The sequence below is a fragment of the Bos mutus genome, chromosome 3 (genome assembly GCF_027580195.1).
Source record: "Bos mutus isolate GX-2022 chromosome 3, NWIPB_WYAK_1.1, whole genome shotgun sequence".
Taxonomy (NCBI): Eukaryota; Metazoa; Chordata; class Mammalia; order Artiodactyla; family Bovidae; genus Bos; species Bos mutus.
Window position 1 is genome coordinate 41,690,078 of NC_091619.1, and position 27,127 is coordinate 41,717,204.

Below are 27,127 nucleotides of genomic sequence, written 5' to 3' on the forward strand. Positions count from 1 at the left end.
GAAGGCTGAGAACCAAAGAATTGATGGTTTTGAACTGTGGTGTTGGAGAAGACTCTTGAGAGTCCCTTGGGCTGCAAGAAGATCCAACCAGTCCATTCTGAAGGAGATCAGCCCTGGGATTTCTTTGGAAGGAATGATGCTAAAGCTGAAACTCCAGTACTTTGGCCACCTCATGTGAAGAGTTGACTCATTGGAAAAGACTCTGATGCTGGGAGGGATTGGGGGCAGGAGGAGAAGGGGACGAAAGAGGATGAGATGGCTGGATGGCATCACTGACTCGATGGACGTGAGTCTGAGTGAACTCCGGGAGTTGGTGATGGACAGGGAGGCCTGCTGCGATTCACAGGGTCGCAAAGAATTGGACACGACTGAGTGACTGAACTGAACTGAATTGAATTCAATGTAATTCTCATTTTCAAGAGAACCAAAAGAAGCAAGTCCCAAAAGTTAAAATGACTTATGACTTAACCAAGATGACACAGCTAATTAACAGTTAACTGACATCAACTTGTCACTCAGTCAACAAATATTTGCCTAGTTCATACAATATGCAATTTTAGGAATGAGGGCACCAACTTGGGAACAGTGAATAGATCAAAGAACTAAGTAATTTGTACTAAGTACTAAGTACAAAGTACAAAGAAAATGTTTGGTTAGTCAAAATACTTGTTCCATAGATGGAAATACTTGTTCCATAAGATGGAAAAACCCAAACGGACTTTTTGGCCAATCCACTAGATCACCTCCAAGTAGAGAGAAAATAGTCAAATTTGAGGTTGTAGCTGCTATGAAAAAAATAAAATAAGGTAGTGTGGTAGAGGTGCTGCTCAAACCAGGACGTGCAGGAAAGGCCTTTCTGAGGTGACAGCTGAATGAAGAGGAGGGCGTAGTTATATGAGTACCCAGGGGAAAAGGGCACTCCAATTCAAGTGTATATGGAGAAAAGAGGAAAATGAGGTTTTGTCAAAAGCCTAGATGTTATTCTGATTGTGACAGAAAGAGAATGTTAAACAAGACTCAATTTCAACTTTGCAAAAATCCCTCTGTCAAGTGGCAAACAGTAGGGAGACGGGTATGGAAATAGACCAAATGGAGGCTACTGTCACGGTTTAGCCAAGGTTCCTCGTAATGGAGATGGTGATAAACACTTCGATTTAAAATAGGTTTGGGGGAGACAGGTTCAAGATGGTGGAGTAGAAGGACACGCCCTCACCCAGTTCTTGAGAGAGCACTGGAATCACAAATAACTGCTGAACAGTGACTGAACAGGAAGACGCTGGAGCCCACCAATAAAGACACCCCACATCTAAAGACAAAGGAGAAGCCACAACGAGATGTTAAGAGGGATGCAATCATGATGAAATAAAATTCTGTAACTGTTGGGTGGGTGACTCACGACTCACAAACTAGAGAGCAATTATACTACAGAAGTTTTCCCACTGGGCTGAAGATTCTGAGCCACACATCAACCTTCCCAACCTGGCTATCCAGCAACAGAAGGAGGAATCCCCAGAGAAACTGAAGGCCAGCAGGATGATTGCAGGACTTCTACAGGACTGGGGGAAACAGAGACACCACTCCTGGAGGGCACACACATGGTCTTGTGCACACCAGGACCTAGGGAAAAGGAGCAGTAACCACATAGGAGCCTGAACCAGACCTACCTGCTAGTGTTGGACGGCCTCTTGCAGAGGTGGTGGTAAGGGGCAGTGGTGGTGGCTGTGGCTCACCACAGGGACAAGGAGCAGCAGTTCTTGGAAGTACTCAGTGGCGTAAGTTCTAAAGAGGCCCCAACGTCAGCCCCAACAAACAGTCTGTAAGCTCCAGTGCTGGCTCACCTCAGGCCAACCAACCAACAGAAGCCCCACCTGTTAGCAAACAAAGTTTTGCTGAGCAAGACCCAGCTACACCCACCATCAATCCCTCCCATCAGGAAGCTTGCACAAGCCTCTTGCATCATCCACCAGAGGGCAGACAGCAGAAGCAAGAAGAGCTACAATCCTGCAGCCTGCAGAATGAAAACCACAATCACAAAAAGTTAGATGAAATGAAAAGGAAGAGGGTTATGTCCTAGATAAAGGGACAAGATAAAACCCTACAAACACAAATGAAGTGGAGGCAGGCAACCTTCCTGAAAAAGAATTCAGAATAATGATATTGAAGATGATCCAGGATCTTGGAAAAAGAATGGAGGGAAGGATCGAAAAAGATGCAAGAAATGTTTAACAAAGACCTAGAAGAACTAAACAGAGATAATAATACAATAACTGAAATGAAAAACACACAAGAAGCAATCAATAGCAGAATAACGAAGGCAGAAGAATGGATAAGTGACCTGGAACACAGAGTGATGGAAATCACTCCTGACAAACAGAATAAAGAAAAAAATGAAATGAAGAGAGCCTAAGAGACCTCTGGGACAACATTAAATGCACCAACCGTTGCATTATATGGGTCCCAGAAGAAGAGAGCAAAAGGACCCAAGAAAATATTTGGAGAGATAACAGCTGAAAAATTCCCTAACATGGGAAAGGAAACAGTCAACCAAGTCCAGGAAGCGCAGAGTCCCAGGCTTTTTTTTTTTAAAACCCGACGATGAACACACTGAGACACATGGTAATCAAACTGACAAAAATTAAAGACAAAAAAATATTAACAGCAACAAGACAAAAACTACAAATAACATACAAGGGAACTCCCATAAGGTTTTCAGCTGATTTCTCAGCAGAAATTCTGAAAGCCAAAAGGGAATGGCATGATATATTTAAAATGATGAAAGGGAAGAACCTACAACCAAGAATACTCTGTCCAGTGAGGCTCTCATTCAGACTTGACAGAGAAATCAAGTTTTACGGACAAGTAAAAGCTAACAGAATTTAGCACCACCAGACCAGCTTTGCAACAAATGCTAAAGAAACTGCTCTAGGCGAGAAAGAAACAAGCAACTTAAAACAATCTGGTACATATACAAACTGCTATACTGAAACCTCAGGGGAACAGCAAACCCAAAAACTACAATAGATAAACACACAGAAGAGAAAAAGCAACCAAACCCAACACCAAAGTTAGTCATCAAACCACAAAAGAAGAGAATGAAAGAGAAGGGAAGAAAAAATACCTACAAAAACAAACTGAAAACAATTTAAAAAATAGCAATAGGAACACAATACTTATCCTTAAATGTATAAGGATATTTACATCTATTCTTAACCTTAAATGTAAACAAATGGATTAAATGCACTACCAAAAGACATAGAGTGGCTGAATGGATGCAAGAACAAGACCCATATATATGATGTCTAAAAGAAATCCACCTCAGATGGCCAACAGGCCCATGAAAAGATGTTCAGCATCACAAATTACTAGAGAAATGCAAATCAAAACTACAATGAGGTATCATCTTACACCAGTCAAAATGGCTATCATGAAAAAAAATCTACAAACAATAAATGCTGGAGAGGGTGAGGGGAGAAAGGAACCTTCCTACTCTATTGATGAGAATGTAAATTGGTACAGCCTTTACAGAAAACAGTATGGAGGTTCCTCAAAATAAAAACAGCCACTGCATGACCCTGCAATCCCACTCCTGGGCATGGATCTGGAGAAAAACAAGGTCTGAAAGGATACATGCACTTCAACTCACTGTAACACTGTTCACAACAGTCAAGACACGGAAGCAACCTAAAAAGCCCATCGACAGGTGAATGAATGAAGATGATGTGGTACGTATACACAATGGAGTATTACTCTGCCATTGCAAGAATGAAATACCGTCATTTGCAGCAACATGGATGGACCTGGAGATTATCATACGTAGTGAAGTAAGTCAGAAGAGAAATATCGTATGATATTGCTTATATGAAGAATCTAAAAAGAAATTATACAAGGGAACTGTCCTGTACAGCACAGGCTGTGTGGCATCCTGGATGGGAAAGGAGTTTGGGGGAGAATGGATACATGCCTACGTGTGGCGGAGCCACCCTGCTGTGCACCTGCAACCACCACAGCATTGTTAAACAGCTGGACTCCAATACGGAATTAAAAGTTTAAAGCAAAAACAAACACAAGTTAAAAGTCTAAAAACAAAATAAACACACAAACAAAAATACCCAAAATATGTTTTGGAGAGAGAGGTAAAAGGAGATGCCATCTGATGGGCCGGATGTAGGAGAAGGAGAAAGAAAGGAATCAAGAATGGTGCCAAGGTTCCTGGCCTCAACAACTGGGAGAGCGCTGATGGGACTGAGTGAGATGCGCAGCGCGGGGGGAAGGGAGCCAGCCTGCAGTCATGGCCATATCAGGTTTGAGATGTCCAGCAGATGTGTCTGACAGCACTGGCTTGGTAAATTTGGATGTCACCAGAACACAGGTGACCAGATGACAGCACCAAGGAAGAGAAATGTGCAGAACTAACTGTATTCATGCACTCATGTAAATATTTAGTGCAAATGTAATGAACTCCTGCCTACTGGCGCCATGGAAGTGATGGGCCTATGGCAAACCAGAGTAAAGGCCCCCAAGGGGATGGCAACCACGTGGCTTCTATTGAAAGGCTGTACCATGTTATTAGATCTCATAATTTTGGGTGAGAAGCTACATTTCTATATTTACTATGGGGAAAAAAGTGACCTCCGATTTAGCACCCGTGGGGCTGCAGGTGCAGTTTAAGGTGCTAGAGTGACAAAAACAAATTACGATATAATTCTGACCTCACATCTTCTAAGAGCTCTACTAGAATCCATGATCCACTGAGGCGAAAATAATCAGAAATAAATAGGTAAAATTCATAATACAGTGCATTTTGTACCATGATAGAGATATAGGCAACTTAATATGAGAACGCAGAGAAGGAACACTCAAGTTGTAAAAGGGGGAGGCAGTAAGCACGGCAGGAACAGAGGGACAAGGGCAAGCAAGAAAATAAACAAAGGGAGGCACCAATGGGGAGCTGCAAGCAGCTCTGTGCTGCTGGAGAGACACAAAGACACTAGTTTTCACTGCCTTGAGAGGTCAACAGGGGAGAAGTCATTCTCAATTGTACACCTGCCAGAAATGAAAACATAACATAATGCTTCTACCTGTAGGGCTATAAACTATACTTGATATTTTAATTCATATAATGACAAACTATAATTATCAATATTTACATGCAGGCTCAGTTCAGTTCAGTTCAGTCGCTCAATCGTGTCCGACTCTTTGCGACCCCATGAACCGCAGCACACCAGGCCTCCCTGTCCATCACCAACACCTGGAGTCCACCCAAACGCATGTCCATTGAGTCAGTGATGCCATCCAACCATCTCATCCTCTGTCGTCCCCTTCTCCTCCTGCCCTCAGTCTTTCCCAGCATCAGGGTCTTTTCAAATGAGTCAGCTCTTCACATCAGGTGGCCAAAGTATTGGAGTTTCAGCTTCAACATCAGTCCCTCCAATGAACACCCAGGACTGATCTACATACTCCTATTCACCTGTTTTTGAAATTTAACTAATTTTCTCACTTTCAGAAATGTGATTTTACATCTCAAACACTACATCCCTACGTAGGCCCCCAAAGGTGACTGGTCAATTAAGTACTGCATTCTTTGTGGACCATGTTTCTGTATACAGTGTCTGTTGTGCTGTCACCGCCGGTGGGCCGAGGCGTGCTCCTTCCCAGAGTCCCAGCCCTCATGAACCTGCTACTGCAGGACTCTTTCTAAGGCAAACCCAACCAGGCTGTCTCCTGGGTTCACGTGTCTGCCCACCCTGATTCTGAGCTCTTCGTAGGGCTGTTTTCAATTTTGTATCCTTTGTACCTGATACCATCTACTGAGCAAAGGGAAAACTTCCTCTAAAGCACCTTCAGTTACACATTCAAGCAGTCCACAGTGTGCCCAAATTTACCAGGTGCCCACCTACAGCTTCCATGCTCAGTTAAGTATGAAACAGAACTTACGACCATACAGCTACTAACCTCTTAAGTGTCATTATAGGAACTGTTAGCCTGTTCTCTTTAAGATCCAAATCAAATAAAATAGTAGCAAATCTAATCACAGCAATATATGAAAAAAAAAAGATGTAACTATCAGGCTAGATTTATCTCAGGATTCAAGGTCAGTTAACATTTGATAACTCATCAAGCTTTAGTCTTAGTACACTTTACTTCATGTTCAGAAAGGTGTTTTTTTTAAAGCTATTTGTATATACCAGCAATACTGTATTTTCCTCCAAAGATAAAGAACACATTTCTGGTAGCAAGGAATGCAGTGTTTTTCCAGATCAAGGATTCTTAGGATAAAACTGAGGTTAAAAATAGGACTAATAATTAGTGCCATATGTATGCATGTGTGAGGTCATGGGGGAAGTATATTACACAATTTAAAGTTTTTAACTAAACCTACCAGAAATTCATAAATGATGAGATCTGCAGAAGCAGTCCTACCTAGGAGATGGTGAACTATCCATTAATACTATCAAATAGAGCTCACTTACCATTTTAAGAGTACAGTAAGACAAAGCTGCAACCAGGAGGCTGGATTTCAGATGGGAAAGTGTGTGTGTGTGTGTGTGTGTGCGTGTATGTATGTATGTGCGTGCGCTCTCTTACAGAATCTAGAAAATCAAAGCCAAACAGGAAGAAAAGGGAGAATCTTTTCCACCTTGGGGAAAGTATGGAACAGAGATAATGCAAAGGTCAGGATGAACTATCTAAGGAAATCCAGATTCTTGTGTTAATTAATATCTTATTCTTCAAACAACCACTGGCTCCCAACTGGGTTTCCAAGATAAAAATACCTTCATGTCACTTCTCTGTTCACAACGCTCCCATGGCTTCCTATCTTCTTGCCAAGTCTTATGGAGACCTGGAAGATCCCACACAAATCTGGTCCCTCTCTAACTCTTGGATTTAATTTCCTGACACTCTCCCTTGTTCACTCCACCAGAGCCATCCTGTCCCCTAGCTGTTTATCACACATCTAGGAATGGTCTCCAGAGGTGTAGATCTGTGCTGGTGGTTCAGAATCCTCCTCCTCCAGGTATTCTAGTGGGTCGTTCCTCATTCCTTTGGGTCTCGGCTCAAATGTCACATCAGCAAAGCCTTCTCACTCTCCCAGATAAAATAACACGCTATCCTAGCCACGTGCCGTATCCCTTTTATACACTTTTTCTCTAGTTTTCATTACACCAGATATGTTTACACCGACACCTTTATTCATTTTCTTATCCCACAAGAATGCTAAGTTTACAATGGCAGGGATTTAGTTAAGTTCACTGCTATATCACAAGAGCCTGACCCATGACAGATATTCAATAAACATTTACTGAATGAATCATTCAACAGTAGAACAAGACTAACATAAAACTTCTGATTTTATGCAGGTGACTATATTCTAGTGTAAATCAATAAACTGTCTTTCTTGTTTACACATCATATGTTGATTAGTATGTGTCAACCTATACTAACAGAATTGTTATCTGTGAACCTTCAAGCATCTCTCCCTCTAATGAAAAAGAAACTCACCTGTGCAATAATAGAAAGAATGCCAAGGACTGCTATAAATGCTGCAACACTTTCTGGTGAAAATTTCATTATCTAGAGGATTTCCAAAAAAGTAAAGTTAATAAATATAAAAGCAGAATAAATACCATACTAACATAACTACCTGTATATTAACATTAAATAGGCCAAGAAAAGAAAATGCAATTCATTCATAATCAAAGAACTCCTCAAAGGAAGAATCTGGCATTCACTGAGAACCAAAATTATAACAAGGTAAGATGATGAAAATAACAGCTACTTAACTCAGATTAAGTAAATTTAAATCCTGATCCCTTAATTTTGATTTCCTAAATTGGAGACTGCTGTCAAGCATTTAAAATCTACTTTACAAATAAATATCATACCACTTTGTAATTTTCATGCATATTGATAAAGGCTGAATCTCTGCCAAGTAAGATTACTGTCAAGAAGAAAAAAACTAATGCTCTCATTCTGGCTAGCTGCTTTATTAGTATATGCTCTAAATCACAAAGAGACTGTTGCTGCTGCTGTTGCTGCGTCGCTTCAGTCGTGTCCGACTCTGTGAGACCCAGGCTCACAGAGCAGCCCACCAGGCTCCCCAGTCCCTGGGATTCTCCAGGCAAGAACACTGGAGTGGGTTGCCATTTCCTTCTCCAGAGAGACTGTCTGGGGCAGGTAAATGGATTAAAGCATTCCGTCACCTCTGTAAGGAACACATAAACTCAAACCACACACATTGACAGGAAGATTATCTCTTTTTGCCTAAGCCAAGAGTCTTAATAGAAATGCATCGGTCACACTAACTAGGAAGTTAATTCTAGTGAGCCGTTATTTCTAAAATGATAGTCATTTAAAAAAGTCTCTAATAGCTCTATCAAGATTAAATTTTTTTATTAAGGCACTAAACAATGAAAGAAAAGTCCACTTTAGCAGAAAAGAATTTTACCTGTCTGAGGTATAAAAAAAAGCTGGAATATTGGCCTGCCTCTGGTAAGTAGGAGAGAAACACGGTAATGCAGATGAGCAGCACGATGGAGTCTTGGCCCACCTTTTTTAAGGACTAGAACAAGAAAAAGACCGGTATAAGGTTTTATATCAAAACACTGAACTATGCTACTATGCTTAAGAACAGGCAGAGGTATCTTCTGGCAGTGTACATACAGACACCTAGTTGTCATTTTTTTTCCCCAGTTTATTCTCATCCTCCCCAAAACTATTCTGAAGTTTCCAAAGTAGTTTTAAAAATCCATCACGAAGTTTTCCCCAAAGAAACATCTGCAACAAAACATTAATGCTGCACTGAATCACACATTCATGTTTTTGCCAAAATGTATAAAATTACTGCAAAGGGGTCGGCCTGTTCCCAGGAAATGGGTGCTCCCCACGACGCAGGCCGCATCTTCTCAGGTAATGACTCCGGCACGGCAACCAGGATAAAACAAATATCTAGCAAAGCTATTGCTGTCGCCAGGACCACCACCAAGCTGTCCCCATACACTCGTCCGAGATAAGCGCCAATTGCAGGGCTGGTTACCAAACTTGCAGCGAATGTTGCCGAAACCTGCAGCAAATCGGTATCAACAGAAAGAGATCAGTAAGGACACCCTGGCTCCATTCCTTCCACACCAGGGAGACTCTGACTGACTTCAGTCCTCCTACTGCTCCCTTTCCTCCTCCCTGTGCCGGTTTTCTTACACATTCTTCTTTTGCAGGAGGAGAAAAGAATTAGATTCTTAACTAAAAATATGTAATAACCTCTAAGATAGTGGCTTCAAACTTTCTTTTAAGCCTTGGCACCCTCTGTTTAAATAAATCCTGCTGACAAAGTTATAAGTAAAAATATATTAAAAAATAAACAAGAATTGTTTTAGTTGAAGAAGGGTTGGGGGCCTGGATTACTGTCCAAATACCCGCCCTAACCCCAGCTGCCAGGCATGCTGGTTCCCAGGTGCCTCCACAGTCCCATGGTGCTCTGTGGAAAGAGTCTAAAATGATACTCTATGGAAATTCAATACCACTGGGGCTTCTCCCCCAATACTAAAGTTAGATGAATTTTTACTGGCTGAAATACAGCTGAAAGACTTTAAAGTTTATCTCTTCAGCAGTAACAGTATTAAGCCACAACATAAAACTGAGCTTGGTCTTCATTAGGTGGTAGGGTTAGGAAGAATGAGAGCTTTGATCCTTGACATTGAGCACATCTCTAACCATGTCTCTCTCAAATTCTGAGGAAGTCCATACATGTCTGGTTGAAGATGCAGATTAAAGTAGAGGAGACACAGGTGGAGAAAAACCGCTAATCGCAGACATATCTGCCCTACTGGACAAAGTGTTCTGCAAACCAACAGTAGATGTGACGGCACGTAACACCTGAGAGAGACCACACTCTTCAGAGGGCAGTTAGAAATTAATGCTGAAGGTCCATGAGTTCCTGCTCACTACTCTGCGCTTTATTGTTTCTATGCTCTTTCTGACTTTTGCATGGAGCATTTAACCTGCACAGGAGTGCTTATTTATAGCTGCTTAGTCTTTCTTTAATATTTATGATTTATGTACTTGGTGGCCCTGGTCTTGGCGGCAGCATGCGGGATTTCTAGCTGCAGCACGCACACTTAGCTGTGGCATACAGGATCTAGCTCCCTCCCCAGAGGTCCGATCTGGGCCCTCTGCTTGTAAGTGCAGGGGCTCGGGCACTGGACCACCTGGGCAAGTTCCTATAGCTGTTTATTAATCATACACGTTCAGGATAAGCAATTCGATTGTCAGTGGTCAACTCTGACAAATACATAAAATTCTAATAACTATCAACAATCTAGCTATCAACCCAAACATTCATCAACTAGTAAATGGCTAAACAAAATGTGGTACGTCCCACACAGTGGAATACTACACGACAATAAAAAGGAACTACTGATCTATATATCAGCATAGATAAACCTCCTAAGATTATGCTAAGTGTAGACACAAAAGACTACAGTTTACATTATTTCTTTATATGAAATTTCTATTGAAAGCAAAACTACAGAGACAGAAAGTAGCTGCCTGAGGTCAGGGGTGAAGTGGAGATGGATGCCAGATGTGCCCAAGGGAACTTTTCAGGCTGATAGAAATGTTTTAAAACTGGATTCTGGTAGTACTTTGTTTCAGTAACTCTAGAAATTAATTGTAGTGGGCTGTGGTCTCAGAGGGACCTGGGTATAAGCAGAGCTCTGGCACTGAGCTGGGAAAGGGGCAATGGCTCTCATTGTGAAAGTCAATGAATATTCTCAGGATCACAGTGCAAAGGCAGAGTGAAAAGGCCTAATCAGAGTGTAGGTTATTTCAGGTCACTTCTCTTCTCCTCAGTTCTTCCCACCTGGTGGCCATTTGTTCCTGACCGAACAGAAGGAGGGCCACAAAGACCACATTAACCTCTTTTATCTGCATCCATATAACTTTGAGAGACTGAAGTTGCCGTTTCCTAGTTGTGCCTTTAAAACATAAAGCTTCCAGGCTGAAAATTATTAATTTCAAGGATTTAGCTAAGACAAAATAAACTACTTTAGCAAAAACAGAAACAATCTGGACTATGGCCACAAAACTGATTTATCTATCCACATAAAATGGATAATTTTATAGTACGTATGTGTGCATGCTCAGTCACGTCTGACTCTTTGTGACCCCATGGACTGTAGCCACTCCTTTGTCCATGGGATTTTCTAGGCAAGAATACCGGAGTGGGTTGCCATTTCCTCCTCCAGGGGATCTTCCCAACCCAGGGACTAAACTGGCATCTCTTCTGTCTCCTGTATTGAGCAGGCAGATTCTTTACCAACTGCGGCACCCGGGAAGCTGCTTAAAAACATCCTGGCTATCATCAACCTTTTATCATTTACTCTTGAGTTTACAGCGGATTAGTTTTTTCTAAGTTTCTTACTGTATTTCTCTCAAAATCCTCTTAATTCCATGATTTTTTAAATATTCTTTTTGACCTCTGAATCAAAGATAAAACAGTCTCTCATAAAAGTAAGATTCAGCCTGACACAATATTCTAGTGCTTATTTAACAGGAGATGCTTGCCGCGTATCTGCTGAAACTCATCCCATTTCTGGCTATCTAATCATGATCTGTTAACTTGATTTGACAGACAACAGACTCTACCGCCACTAAGTATTTAGTTTACCAAAACAATGTTCAGTGTCTGGCAAACTACCACCTGTGGGCTAAATCTACCTATAAATGGTTCTTTCACATTAAAAGTGATGTAAACACATGCCCACAAGGAAAAACAAAAGAATACGGGAGACAAACGTGCAAGGACTAGTAAATAGGCCAGAGAGCACCAATGCAAGGTAAAATGAGTACAGACAACAATACTGTACTACAATTACGTAGTATGATAAATATACAACAGCAATTATATTACAATATATTAATGTATCAAAGTAACACTTTGTGTACTTCAAAGTTAAATAATGTTATGTCAGATTTATTCAATAAAAATTAATTTTAAAAAGTTGAATATGAGAGAGAGACTATATGTGGCCCACAAAGCCACAGAAAAGGTTTGGGATCCTGGAAATGGATATTAACCTATTATCTTTTAGATGAGCCACTAAATATTAGTAATTTTTAGTCTTATTACATATTAAATAGTTCCTTCAGTAGTTTATTAAAAAGAACTTCTATAAGGTAAAAATATTTCACTATAATTTCAAATCTGACATGTCTGACAAATTCTGTATGAAAATAACAGAACTTACATGGCTTTTGTACTGAAAAAAATTTTTAATGTAATCTAATGGATGATTTTTATAAAATGTATTTATGCAAAAAAATCTTATAATGCAAAGGCTGTACTCCTTGTAATAAGAGACAATATGGGGTGTTTTTCAGCAAATAAAGGTATTAGACTAAACATACCAGGCCATACGCCATACTTCTTTCATGTTCTTGGGTTATATCTGCTACATATGCAAATACCACGGAGAAAGTCACTGCAAAAACCCCAGAAACAGAGATAACAGCAAAGTACCACCTAGGATTAAAAGACAATTGACAAGAAAAGGTTAGAACAATTACCATTACCTTGATCTACCTTCATTTTATAAGTGAACTAATGTAAGAACAGCTAGTTTCAGTCAACAGCTAGTAGACAATTCATAGATTAATCCTTCTATAAATCATAAGCTCCAGATATTACAAAAACATTGGGCTAGAAGTGGGCCTTCAATAGCAGCTCAGCCACTATGCAGGAATATTTAAAATTAGATCATGTTTTCAGGTCAATTTTTTACCCAGCTGTTGGGTAAGTGGCTTTGTTGTTGTTTCTACTAAAAATAGCAAAAAACTAGAGTTTATTGTAATTCATCTCATTTCCCATCACAGTACTACACAAAAAAACAAAATTTAGTAAATAAAACTGAGGGGGCAAGTTAGTTCCTCAGTTTCTATTACCTTAAGTTTATATATAAAAAACTAGACGTTTTTCCATAAGTTATCTTTAGCTCTTCAAATGTTGCCAAAACAAAGAATTCAGTTTCCATATATATAGAAGAAACCTATATGGCAGTGTCCAATATAAATACTATGAAATGAACAAAAGCCATTTTAAAAAGCAAACTACATTTTGCTATTCATGATTCAAACATCCCTTGCTGAGAATAAGAAGTTTCTGCTGTAATGATGACTTTTGGTTTTTAAAGTCAAGTATAATTACACTTCACTTTCAAAATACCATGCCACAAGTACTTTACTGCTTACTAGATTTTTTTCTAACATGCTGCTTTTCACAGCCAATAATTTGTTCATGTCCTAGATTTGTTCAGTAAGATTTCATTTACATGATTAGCATTCGTCAGGGGTTTGGCCTTTAGGGCAATATCTCACCTATGCGAAAGGAAGATTCTGCCCCATAAATACCCCTGGTTCTAGATACACCATGGAAATACAGCCCATCTATGATGTAGAAGTAACTAACATTAACACTCAAGTGGCGAAGAACATTAGTCAAAGAATTAACACAGTTATCTACAACTAAACTGGGCTCTATTATCTTGGGAAAATCATTCTCATTGTGAGTTTTCCCTCCCTTCTTCCCCAGTGAAAGACTTTTGATTCTAATCAAGGTGGCAAGAAGCCCAGTCTCTCTTAACTAAGATGTGCCTGAAATCTGACCAAAAAGACGCAAGCAGAGGTTGGGTGAAAATTCTAAAGTTTTCCTAAAAGAAGGCGATGTGCTCTTCTTAAGCCACTCCTTCCACCTTGCTGCCTGAAGGTGACAACAAGCTGGAACTCACATAAGCAACCATCCTGGACAGCAAGGTGACAGCAGAGGATGGCAGAGCGTGAAGACGAAAAAAATTTAGTTTCCAGGACCTGCCATATCAGCTCTGAACTGCTCAACTCCAGACTTCTTTCACATGGAGAGAGAAATTAGCAATGAATTTCCCTGATTTTAGGAAAGTACTATTTGGAACTGATATATAACTAGATCTCTTCCTAATTAATACAGATAATGATGATAAACTGTGTTGTTTTTTTTAAAACATTCTACTTAAGAAAATTAGAAGTTACCAACTCTATCCAATCCCTAAAATACCATTTTGAAATTTGGGCTATGAAATCCAAAAGCAGGTTAGCTAGTTGTCTACATGCTTTCTATAGTGGCAACAAGTTCAAAATATTTTATTACTTATTACTATATTTTTAATTAGCTGTATTATTCAGCTACTGTATTTTATTTGTATCAAAGAATAAATATATTAGAAAAATATATATAAAACCTACATAAATAAGATGGAAAAAAGTGAAAGAAATGAGGGAATATTCAGAAAACAATTAACAGTTAATATTTAATTGCTATAATCTGAATGTGTACATACCATGGGCTGATTTTCATTAAAGGAATTGGGGCACACGTGAAAAATACTGTTAGCAGCAAGAAGGATTTTCGGCCCCAAACATCAGAAAGAGCACCAATAAGAGGGGCACTGAGGAATGACAACAAACCCTAAAAAAAAGTTAAATGAAGAAAATACATATACTATGTATACTGATGAGCCAAAAATAAATCATTTTAAAGAAGAATTTTAAACAAGTATATTTCCTAAAAGAAGTACATCACCAAATTTTAGATAAGAAGCTTATTTCTTGTCTGTATATAACTGAAAATTCCCAAGACTGTCCAGAATCATCTGCAGGGCTTTGGTAGCACATTAAATACTAAATGTTCTAATGAATTTTTGACTACAACTCTACACTAGCAATTCTAGAAGGAATATTAGATGCTTATTTTCTGTTTATAAACCTGTTGATCACAGGGAATCAACAGTAAAGAAAATGTAGAATAATCAAACTTTACCATAACAATATATTTCATATTCGTGTATTTTTTAAATAGTTCTTTTCTCTTCAATATATATGCTTGTTGCTAGTTTACAGAAGTGTTCAGATCTCCATAATGAAAATGCCAACACATAAAACACAGGGGAAGTATGTTATGATGTGGCTTATCATTATTATACATAGTTGTCTATATCTGAGCCAAATCGATTTAAAACAGTTCATTTAAAAAGTGTTAAGCAATCCTCTGAGGTATATACTCCAATTGTAAAAATTAACACTTAGCAGATGATCTAATAGCATAAGGGACTGGCAGAATTACACATATCTAAGTGTACGTGTGCATGTTTGTGTACATGCATATACGTATGTATATACACAGGACTGATCTTACCTTTACTCCTTGAATTAGGCCATTCATCAGAAATGTATGTTTAGGGAAGGTTTCATGTAATACCTAAAAAATAAAAACACAATAAAAAGCTCATGCTACATTTCAGTCCTAGTAAAAGTTAAACTGCCTCTTCATAATACAATCGAATTTTATTTCATATAATTTTTAGGTTTGTATGACACTATGAGTATGAGTAAATACTAATAATACTAAACATTTACATGGCATTTACTATATCACAAGGCATTAAATTGCACATTGTAGCACATTATCTCCTTTAATTCTTCATAACAGCCCTATTGGAAAACTGATACATACAGAGGTTAAATATCTTATCCAACATCACAGTAAGGCAGGAAGTCAAGCTTGAAGGTCCATGCTTTATTCACTATGCTATCCTGCTTCCTACATATAACTGACTTACAACTCCCTTTACAGATAGGTGTATTATCTAAGATAGAAAACTAGGAGAATAAATAGAGAAATTTTAATTGCCAAAAGCAGACCTAGAGATAAAACTGGGCTTCCCAGGTGGCTCAGAAGGTAAATAATCGGCCTGTAATGCAGGAGACCTGGGTTCAATCCCTGGGTCGGGAAGATGCCCTGGAGAAGGAAATGGCAACCCACTCCAGTATTCTTGCCTAGACAATCTCATGGACAAGAGGAGCCTGGTGGGCTACAGTCCATGGGATCACAAAGAGTCAGACATGACTAAGCAACAAAGCACACAAAAATAAAATTAAGAAATATTACTCAAAATCACTAACATGGAAAAAATCACGTTTATGGTATTCATATATTTTGTGATTCTCAACCAAGGGGGATTTTGATCCTCAAAGGACACCTGGCAACGTCAGAGACATTTCTGTCACAACCTGAGGGATGGAGGAGGGTGGCAGTGGAGAGGGAGAGGAAAGGTGTTACCGGCATTTACTGGGTAGAGGTTAGGAAGGCTGCTGAACATCCTACAGTACACAAGTCAGCTCCCCTTGTCCCACCCTCCACGACAAATAATCATGTGGCCCGAAATCTTAGTAGTTTAGAAATACTATTATTTGTTATTTATAGTAAAGACTCATGGATCTAAAGAAGGTGTCTGCAAACTTTTTCTGTGAAGGACCAGAGAGTAAGTATTTTCAGTTTGTTCTAACTCTGCAGGCCACACAGCCTCTGTCATAAACGCTCAACTCAATAAAAGCAGCCACAGACTATATGTAAATGAATAGGCATGGCTGTGTTCCAATCAAACTCTATTTACAAAAAAACAGGCTAGCAGTATTTGCTCTGGCCATAGCTTCCCCAAACCTTTCATAACTCAAATCTGCTTTTCTTCCAGTTACTACTAACAGCCAGTTTTTTTTTAGGGACAAGAAAGGGTTTGGTATTAGAAAGACTGAAAGACATAATGAATACCTACAAGAAACTTTATAATATGCTCAATCCTATTGATAACAATTCACTTTGCCAAGTTATCTTTCATTCTAATCAATCTGGTCTCTTTACTGTTTTTAGAATATTCCTGTGCTTTCCAATATTCATACTTTTATACATGATATGCTGTCCATCTTAAATGGACAGCTCAAACTCATGTTCATTGAGTCACTGATACCATCCAACCATCTCATCTTCTGTCACCCCCTTCTCTTGCCCTCAATTTTTCCCAGCATCAGGGTCTCTTCCAATGAGTCTTCCTCCAAATCTTCCACATTGCTACCGAACTTTCCTATCCAAAACAATCTATTTCTCCTTTAGGACCATATAATAGGCAGTTACAATACTCTCACATACAGCTTTGTAAGGGGTTTCGCCTGTGGCACTAGAGGTAAAGAATCCATCTGCCAACGCAGGAGATACAAGGAGACAAAGGTTGGATTCCTGGGTCAGGAAGATCCCCCGGAGAAGGAAATGGCCACCTACTCCAGTATTCTTGCCTGGAGAATCCCATGGACAGACGAGCCTAGTGGGTTACAGTCCATGAGGTAGCAAAGAGTTGGACACAACTGATCAACTTACACTTCTGTGTTAGTTCGTTCTTATACTTTTTCTCTCAAGGTATTTAATAAATATTTCAATTATATTTCAAACTTATTAAGGATAGAAAGGCACTATACCTACTATATATGCCTTGCATCTAATGTATTTTTCTCTCTATTGGTACCTCAGAGATAGTGCCTTTATATAGTAACTGTTCACTAAACATTCATAATTAACAGGTTAAAAATTCTGCCTTCAAAATGACTTAATATAACATGCAAACTGACTTAACCAATTTAAAAAAATAGAAACTCTCAGCAAAGAATACTAAGACATTTATACAGAAGAGACGCAGGAGGTCTGGAGTCCAGGGTCTTGCTCCTTAACAGATTGTGCATCCAGCAGTTTGAAACATCAAATATTTCTAGAGCCATCAATCCACTGAAAAAGTGAAGCCACTTCTTAGCATTATAGATCCTGCTGTCGTTAATTCTTTTAACCTAAATGTATATTATTTAGTCAACCAACAATCACTATTTGAATACCATTATGGACCAACCAAAAGGAGTTCGTCAAGGCTGTATATTGTCACCCTGTTTATTTAACTTATATGCAGAGTACATCATGAGAAACGCTGGACTGGAAGAAACACAAGCTGGAATCAAGATTGCCAGGAGAAATATCAATAACCTCGGATATGCAGATGACACCACCCTTAGGGCAGAAAGGGAAGAGGAACTCAAAAGCCTCTTGATGAAAGTTAAAGTGGAGAGTGAAAAAGTTGGCTTAAAGCTCAACGTTCAGAAAACGAAGATCATGGCATCCGGTCCCATCACTTCATGGGAAATAGATGGGGAAACAGTGGAAACAGTGTCAGACTTTATTTTTGTGGGCTCCAAAATCACTACAGATGGTGACTGCAGCCATGAAATTAAAAGACGCTTACTCCTTGGAAGGAAAGTTATGACCAACCTAGATAGCGTATTCAAAACCAGAGACGTTACTTTGCCAACAAAGGTCCGTCTAGTCAAGGCTATGGTTTTTCCTGTGGTCATGTATGGATGTGAGAGATGGACTGTGAAGAAGGCTGAGCGCCGAAGAATTGATGCTTTTGAACTGTGGTGTTGGAGAAGACTCTTGAGAGTCCCTTGGACTGCAAGGAGATCCAACCAGTCCATTCTGAAGGAGATCAGCCCTGGGATTTCTTTGGAAGGAATGATGCTGAAGCTGAAACTCCAGTACTTTGGCCACCTCATGCGAAGAGTTGACTCACTGGAAAAGACTCTGATGCTGGGAGGAATTGGGGGCAGGAGGGGAAGGGGACGACAGAGGATGAGATGGCTGGATGGCATCACTGACTCGATGGACGTGAGTCTGAGTGAACTCTGGGAGTTGGTGATGGACAGGGAGGCCTGGCGTGCTGCGATTCATGGGGTCGCAAAGAGTCGGACACGACTGAGCGACTGATCTGATCTGATGAATGAACCAGATAGTCATAACCTCTTAAAGTGTTAAGATTACAGTTCTTAAAAGTATTTGTCAGTATAAAATTCTCCTATGTAATTAACATAAATCCCCTTCATGGAGACTTCACCATCCTCTCCTGCAGAGGCTCGCCACATAGAACACAGCTTTTGTTCTTTGACTGTATTCTGTGTTCTTCGACTGTATTCTAGAACAACACTCTATAAGCTCTATGAGCTTCAAACTCAAAGATAACTGCAAACACATGAAAATATTTTTTTAATTCTTTTAACTTCACCTTACTTTTTAAAACAAAGGCTATTATAAATCCAAAACCAAATATTTATTATAACTAATACATCTTAAGTTTGGTTATTTGTTAAATGAGTTAATTCAAAGAGTATCTTTGAAAACTGAAATACTTAAGCTCTGTAATTTTTGAGAGTTCTGTATGGGAAGAGAGATGAACATAAAATACAAATAAACTCATTTGTATCTTCACTCTCATCTTCCCTTTTTAGATGTACATTAAGAGCTATTCCAGCAGGCACCATGTAGGATCAGTTTCAAAACTCATGAGGCAGAGTAAAATGTTTAAAGGCTAACAGATTTTTGGAAAAAAGAACAAAGTGCTAAAGCTTGGTGCCTTCTACCCCAGAACTCACTTCTCCCCACACCCCAACACTGGGGAGTGTAGAAGTCCAGAACAGAGAAAAGAGGACTGCTAATAAAGTCAACAGCAAAAAATTGCAAAGAAAGTCTCAAAATGAGCAAAATCTTTTTTAAAAGCCCACACTGAATTACTATATTGGTTCTTAATTAGTGATGTATACTAGATATATGAGAATCACTTCTAAAAAATACATATGCCTGAGCCTACCCCTGGTCATGAGTAGCAAGCCCAGGAGACGGTGAAGGACAGGGAAGCCTGGCATGCTGCAGTCCATGGGGTCTTGACTGAGCGACTGAACAACAACAACATTGTAAAAGCTGAAATCTTTACCTCCAGTTGGCCAATCTGTCTCACTGGGGCTGGTAAAGCACAACCTGAAGCTAAAATTGCCTAACTGAAGGGTGCCTGGAGGGATAAACAGGACTTCAGGAGAACTTTCCTGTCCTGACATGTTTATATATTGCTTAAGGGTTACAACAGGCACACATTACTGATTATTAAAAAAGTAACATATAGGTAATTCCCTGGCGGTCTATTGGTTGGAATTCTGCGTTTTCCATTGCAGGGAGCACAGGTTCAATCCCTGGTGGGGGAATTAGGATCCCTCAAGCTGCGTGGCACAGCAAAAAAAAAAAAAGTACATACATACATTGATATAATATATAGAGGTTTGTGTATATATAGATTTCTTGTGTACAATTTCTTCAGCGATATTTCAAAGATTCTTGCAGTTCCAAGGCCCAAAGGCCAAAACACCAGGAAGAATTCAATACCTGGTGTTTAACAATCTCTGCCAATTTACAAACATCTAATCTCTACAACTCAATCTCTGGTTTGCCTAAATCTCTTCAGCCAAGGTTTACCCCATCAAACAACTAAAAAACAAAGAGCATAAAAACTTCCAATTTAAAAAATGTATGTACGTTAAAGATGAAAGAAGAATTAGAAAGATAAAACTCTGACCTTAACAGTCAATAATATTTGAAACTTATTTTTTCTGAGAGAATGCTTGATTTGAAAAAATAAAGTAAAAAATTGAAAAAGGTAAAGAATTATGACTATGATAATATGGACAACTGTCCCACGTAACCACAACTCATCATTTCACCATCTTAAAAAATTCAAGTACGAAAAACAAATGAGAATTAACAGTAACTATTACAATACTGATGGGGGGGAGAAGAGCAGTAATTCTGAGAAGTATATTTATGCTGGCAAAGGAAAAATAATTCATTAAGTCTCAAAACAGCACTTTTCATTTTCCTGACTAGAATTCAAAAAAGTGAAAGAAAGAGAAAGCAACAGGAAAATCAAAATCAAAGGTACTTTCCATGTTTTAATTAACAAAAACAGTTAAGAATATACTAAGCACAGTTTTCCCACAGCTATGAAAAAACGTGTAAGTTATTTATATTAAATAACTGGACTTCTTCCTTGTTCTTAAAGAAGACAATCTCTTTCTAATTAGAAAAGAAATGATATCAAAATTAGACAAAAAGTTGAGATATTGAAAAAAATATAAACCAGAAATGAATTTAAAAAACAGCTACACAAATTATGGGATCATCACAAAAAACTTTTTCGATGGCTTGCATAGTTTAGTCAATATTTAAATCTCTCTACTTAGTTAGTGGTTGGGCTGCCAATAACCTCAGCTACCTAAAACATGGGTTTTAGGTAGAACACTTACTGCCAGTGTTCTCTAAGACTGAGAACTGGAACACAACAAGCTGCTTAACTCTTGTAATCCTTAATTTCCTCATTTGTACTACTGAAACCAAGCAGGACAGTGTACAGGCTCCTGGACCTGGGGAGCCTTTCTGCTCAGTCTTCATGACCTTTCCTGAGTTCCATGGGGTGAATTCAAACAGTTGCCAATCCAGGAAGGGAAGGGATGCAGAGTTAAGGGACCAAAAACCAGAAAACAATAGTAAGCCTTGGAGCAGGGTTCTGGTTCCAAATCAGTAATAATATCTTTAAGCTCTTTTATAGACACACAAATTAATATCTTTAAGCTCTTTTATAGATTTGAAGTGAAGTGAAGTCACTCAGTGTGTCTGACTCTTTGCAATGGCATGGACTGTAGCCTACCAGGCTCCTCCGTCCATGGGATTTTCCAGGCAAGAATACTGGAGTGGGTTGCCATTTTCTTCTCCAGATCTTCCTGACCCAGGGATTGAACCCAGGTGTCCTTCATTGTAGGCAGATGCTTTACTGTCTGAGCCACCAGGGAAGTCATTTTATAGATTTAAAACCCAACAAATGGAAGATGTCAGCATTCTCCACAGCACAGACCACCTGAGGCCAGACAAAAGGAACCCGATAAACTCATCAAGAAACTTACCCTGGATGAGATTAAAGGAGTACAGGTCCTAATGTTATCAGCAACCCCACCCTTGAGTGAAAGTGAAAGTGAAAGTGAAGTTGCTCAGTCCTGTCCAACTCTTTGCGACCCCATGAACTGTATGTAGCCTACCAGACTCCTCCATCCATGGGATTCTCCAGGCAAGAGTATTGGAGTGGGTTGCCATTTCCTTCTCCAGGGGAATCTTCCCGACCCAACGATTGACCCGGGTCTCCCACCTTCCAGGCAGACGCTTTAACCGCTGAAGAACTGTACCAAAAAGAAGAACTGTACCAAAAATATCTTCACAACCCAGATAATCATGATGATGTGATCACTGACCTAGAACCAGACATCCTGGAATGTGAAGTCAAGTGGGCCTTAGAAAGCATCACTACAAACAAAGCTAGTGGAGGTGATGGAATTCCAGTTGAGCTATTTCAAATCCTGAAAGATGATGCTGTGAAAGTGCTGAACTCAATATGCCAGCAAATTTGGAAAACTCAACAGTGCTGGAAAAGGTCAGTTTTCATTCCAATCCCAAAGAAAGGCAATGCCAAAGAATGCTCAAACTACCACACAATTGTACTCATCTCACATGCTAGTAAAGTAATGCTCAAAATTCTCCAAGCCAGGCATCAGTAATACATGAACCGTGAACTTCCTGATGTTGAAGCTGGTTTTAGAAAAGGCAGAGGAACCAGAGATAAAATTGCCAACATCAGCTGGATCATGGAAAAAGCAAGAGAGTTCCAGAAAAACATCTATTTCTGCTTTATTGACTATGCCAAAGCCTTTGACTGTGTGGATCACAAGAAACTGTGGAAAATTCTGAAAGAGATAGGAATACCAGATCACCTGACCTGCCTCTTGAGAAATCTGTATGCAGGTCAGGAAGCAACAGTTAGAACTGGGCATGGAACAACAGACTGGTTCCAAATAGGACAAGGAGTACGTCAAGGCTGTATATTGTCACCCTGCTTATTTAACTTATATGCAGAGTACATCATGAGAAACGCTGGGCTGGAAGAAGCACAAGCTGGAATCAAGATTGCCGGGAGAAATATCAATAACCTCAGATATGCAGATGACACCACCCTTAGGCCAGAAAGTGAAGAGGAACTCAAAAGCCTCTTGATGAAAGTGAAAGTGGAGAGTGAAAAAGTTGGCTTAAAGCTCAACATTCAGAAAACGAAGATCATGGCATCTGGTTCCATCACTTCATGGCAAATAGATGGGGAAACAGTGCAAACAGTGTCAGACTTTATTTTGGGGGGCTCCAAAATCACTACAGATGGTGACTGCAGCCATGAAATTAAAAGACGCTTACTCCTTGGAAGGAAAGTTATGACCAACCTAGATAGCGTATTCAAAAGCAGAGACATTACTTTGCCAACAAAGGTCCGTCTAGTCAAGGCTATGGTTTTTCCTGTGGTCATGTATGGATGTGAGAGATGGACTGTGAAGAAGACTGAGCGCCGAAGAATTGATGCTTTTGAACTGTGGTGTTGGAGAAGACTCTTGAGAGTCCCTTGGACTGCAAGGAGATCCAACCAGTCCATTCTGAAGGAGATCAGCCCTGGGATTTCTTTGGAAGGAATGATGCTAAAGCTGAAACTCCAGTACTTTGGCCACCTCATGCGAAGAGTTGACTCATTGGAAAAGACTCTGATGCTGGGAGGGATTGGGGGCAAGAGGAGAAGGGGACGACAGAGGATGAGATGGCTGGATGGCATCACTGACTCGATGGACGTGAGTCTGAGTGAACTCTGGGAGCTGGTGAGGGACAGGGAGGCCTGGCGTGCTGCGATTCATGGGGTCGCAAAAAGTCGGAAATGACTGAGAGACTGAACTGAACTGAGGTGAGTGATCACACCATCATGGTTATCTGGGTCATTAAGATCTTTTTTGTATAGTTTTTCTGTGAATTCTTGCCACCTCTTCTTAATACCTTCTGCTTCTGTTAGGTCCATACTGTTTCTGTCCTTTATTGTTCCCATCTCTGCGTGAAATTTCTTCCCTTGGTATCTCTAATTTTCTTGAAGAGATCTCTAGTCTTTCCCATTCTATTGTTTTCCTCTATTTCTTTGCATTGGTCACTGATGAAGGCTTTATCTTTCCTTGCTATTCTTTGGAACTCAGCACTCAGATGGTTATATCCTTCCTTTTCACCTTTGCCTTTCGCTTCTCTTCTTTTGACAGCTATTTGTAAGGCCTCCTTAGACAACCATTTTGCCTTTTTGCATTTCTTTTTCTTGGGGATGGTCTTGATCACTGCCTCTTGTACAATTTCAGAAACCTCCATCCATAGCTCTTCAGGCAGTCTGCCTATCAGATCTAATCCATTGAATCTGTTTCTCACTTACATGGTATAATTGTAAGGGATTTGATTTAGGTCATACCTGAATGGTCTAGTGGTTTTCCCTATTTTCTTCAATCTAAGTCTGAATTTTGCAATAAGAAGGTTCATGATCTGAGCTACAGGCAGCTCCTGGTCTTGTTTTTGCTGACTGTGTAGAGCTTCGCCATCTTCAGCTGCAAAGAAATCCTTTAAGGATTAATAATAAAAATGTATTTATAGTGCTTAAGACTGTGCCTGGACTCATCATAATATAAATATATACAAACTGTTTGCTATTACAAAGCTCAAGTCCTTTAAACTAAACACCAGCCAGAGAGACTGATGTGCTAAATTGGTAGATTATAAATAAGCACACTGTAATATTAGAAAGCTAATATAGTACAGTGGATGAGAATCTAATTGCCAGTGCAGGGGATATGGGTTCGATCTGTAGCCTGGGAAGATTCCACAGTCTGTGGAGCAACCAAGCCTGTGTGCCATAACTACAATCCCTTGCTCTAGAGCCCTCGAACCACAACTACTTAAGTCTGTGTATCTAGAGCCTGCACTCCGCAGCAAGAGAAGCCACCAAAATGGGAAGCCCAGGCACCACAACCAAGAGTAGCCCCTGCTCGCCACAAACAGAGAAAGCCCACACATAGGAACAAAGACCCAGTGCAACCAAACAAACAAACATTTAAACACTGTGAGAGAACAGTTATTATAGCACCCCAGTAGCACTTGACATCAGGTTATTACAGTATAATGTACATACAAATGTCATAATGAACCTGCATCATATGATTAAGCTTCAAATCAGTGCTCATGGATTATGACAGCAGGAAATGTGTAAATTATTTGAAAAATTCCCATCAGAAATTATTAAATTAAAAAAAAGTCAGACATTTAAATGTCACATATCAATGAGTTTGAAAATTCATTTATGTAAAACTGATCGCCCATTACAGGTAAATGAGTTGTTTCCTTTTTAAAAAAGAAAGGATTTCAAAACATAATCAAATCAGAATTCCTAAAATTATATGTCAGGGAACTGTCATTCATTCAGGGAACTGCCATAACTTGCAAAGCATGGTTTATTACAAAAGGAATTATATTTATTTGAGATTTCATTTTCTTTTGAAACTTGTTTTAGCAGTATTTATAAATATGCCTTGTATATTCAAAGTAACTGTTAGACATCAGTGTTTTATGTAGATACAGTAATGATTATATAACCATATAATAAACATGTCAAGAAATATGGAACATAAATTTTCTTAGACTAGTTTAAACTATCCTTATATGATCATTCAATTTATTTATAATAAACTTTTTATAAAAGTCTTTTTTGGTTATCTACACACAAGTTCTTGAAAATATAAGAAAGTATCTCTTTAAAGTTATCTTAAAAATCTGTTCTTCTGGGATTTGGCAAGCTGTGATTACACTTTTCAAGATGTTACAGAGTTCTACTGTAACTACTTCTTCCTTCATTCCATTCCTCTCCTCTATACTGATAGGAGAAAACTAGCTATTACCTAAGATGTTCAATCTTACAGAGAAGTTTTTTCTACGATTCTAAACCTGGGAATATTTGAGCAAAATCAGCTTAGGGATATAGAAAGAATGACCTTCCTAGATGGCCACCTCTAGATACTTGGCCTAAACTAAAAGAAACTTATATTTTGAAAATGTAACTAGAGATATGAATCTCAAAATGATAATGCTGAGTGATTCAGGGCTAAACATCATTTTTCCTAAGCCTGTATAAGAATCATTTCCACTCTACACAGAGTGGGGACTGAGCCCCCGCTTAAATTTGTCCAGTATTCATCAGACGAATCACACCCACCTAAGCCCTATGAAAAAGGGAGAAGTGAAAGCTGGAAAAGACAACTAAAGCAGTAAAATACAGTACACTAAAGGGCTGACGACACTGGGGGGAGAATTAACCTCGGAAAGGTAAAAAAGCCATTCCCCACCCACCAAATTGAAGAAAAAAGATTTTAAAGTCAGTGAAAAATAAGTTAAAGGATTACTTACCACCAAGGTGGGTGCTGTCAATAATCCCCAAGCGAAAAACTCCAAAAAGATGACGATAACTGCATGATAAACACTAGGAGAACCTATTCCTTGAGGCTACAAAAACAAGAGTTTGAAAAGTTAACAGTGTACTCCAGAATTACCAACAGTAGACAAACAGTCGACAAATATCCATGGAGAACATACATGCAATAGGTACTCTGCCAAACATCAGGACGTTCACTATCCCTGTCCTCAAGATGATGGAGGCAGACAAAGAAACAAATAAATACATTATTTAAACACCATGTGCAATGGGAACAGAAGTTCAGGGTGGGGATGGGAATGTCAGAACATTCCAGGAGGAAGGCTGAAAGGATGGAAAGGAGGTAGGTGAGGAGTAGGAGTGGGCAGGAGGAGAGCAGCAGTCAAGGAAGCTTTTTGTGCAATGGTGGTAATGCCTGAGAGCGGGAATCACAGGACTCTACTGTTCAGTACACCCAGAGCATGGGCTGCGTACTCAGAGTACTGAGAGACCAGCTAGAGGCACACAGGGCTAACTTCCAGGCTAAGGAGTCTGCTCAATTCTGAAGGCAATGGGGAGCCACTAAAAGATGTTAAGTAAGGCTCATGATCAGATCAAAGTTTTCAGAAAATATCATCCTGGCAAGGTGTAACAGATAGATTAAAAGGGGGCAAAACTAAGGAAAGTTATGAGACTACTGCACTGATTCCAAAACATAAATGAATTATGTTGCAAGAATCATAACAGATACCAACATGATTCAAAAGCAGAAAAGTTCTGAGCAGTATGTGAGAGATCTTGGGTTTGATACACCCAAGAAAGACAATACAAAATCAGCTTTACACTTCAGTTCAGTTCAGTTGCTCAGTCATGTCCAACTCTTCGACTCCATGGACTGCAGCACACCAGGCTTCCCTGTGCATCACAAACTCCTGGAGCTTGCTCAAACTCATGTCCATCGAGTTCGTGATGCCACCCAACCATCTCATCCTGTCTCCCCTTCTTTTCCTGCCTTCAATCTTTCCCAGCATCACGGTCTTTTCCAATGGGTCAGTTCTTTGCATCAG

General features: G+C 39.5%; 1 protein-coding gene across 2 annotated transcripts in view; it reads right to left on the reverse strand.

The window, feature by feature from the left end:
- The window catches only part of MFSD14A (major facilitator superfamily domain containing 14A), a 53,259-nt gene that overhangs the window by 7,000 nt on the left and 19,132 nt on the right, over positions 1–27,127 (reverse strand). Inside the window, exons 2-8 of one of the 2 annotated variants that reach the window (XM_005906519.2) lie at positions 26,057–26,152; positions 15,218–15,280; positions 14,364–14,491; positions 12,403–12,517; positions 8,843–9,061; positions 8,447–8,560; positions 7,501–7,572 (exon numbers count right to left, since the gene is read on the reverse strand). In XM_005906519.2, the coding sequence (XP_005906581.2) occupies positions 7,501–7,572; positions 8,447–8,560; positions 8,843–9,061; positions 12,403–12,517; positions 14,364–14,491; positions 15,218–15,280; positions 26,057–26,152 (807 nt within the window). The remainder of the gene's footprint in view (positions 1–7,500; positions 7,573–8,446; positions 8,561–8,842; positions 9,062–12,402; positions 12,518–14,363; positions 14,492–15,217; positions 15,281–26,056; positions 26,153–27,127) is intronic. The other variant, XM_070367606.1, reaches the window with a different exon arrangement.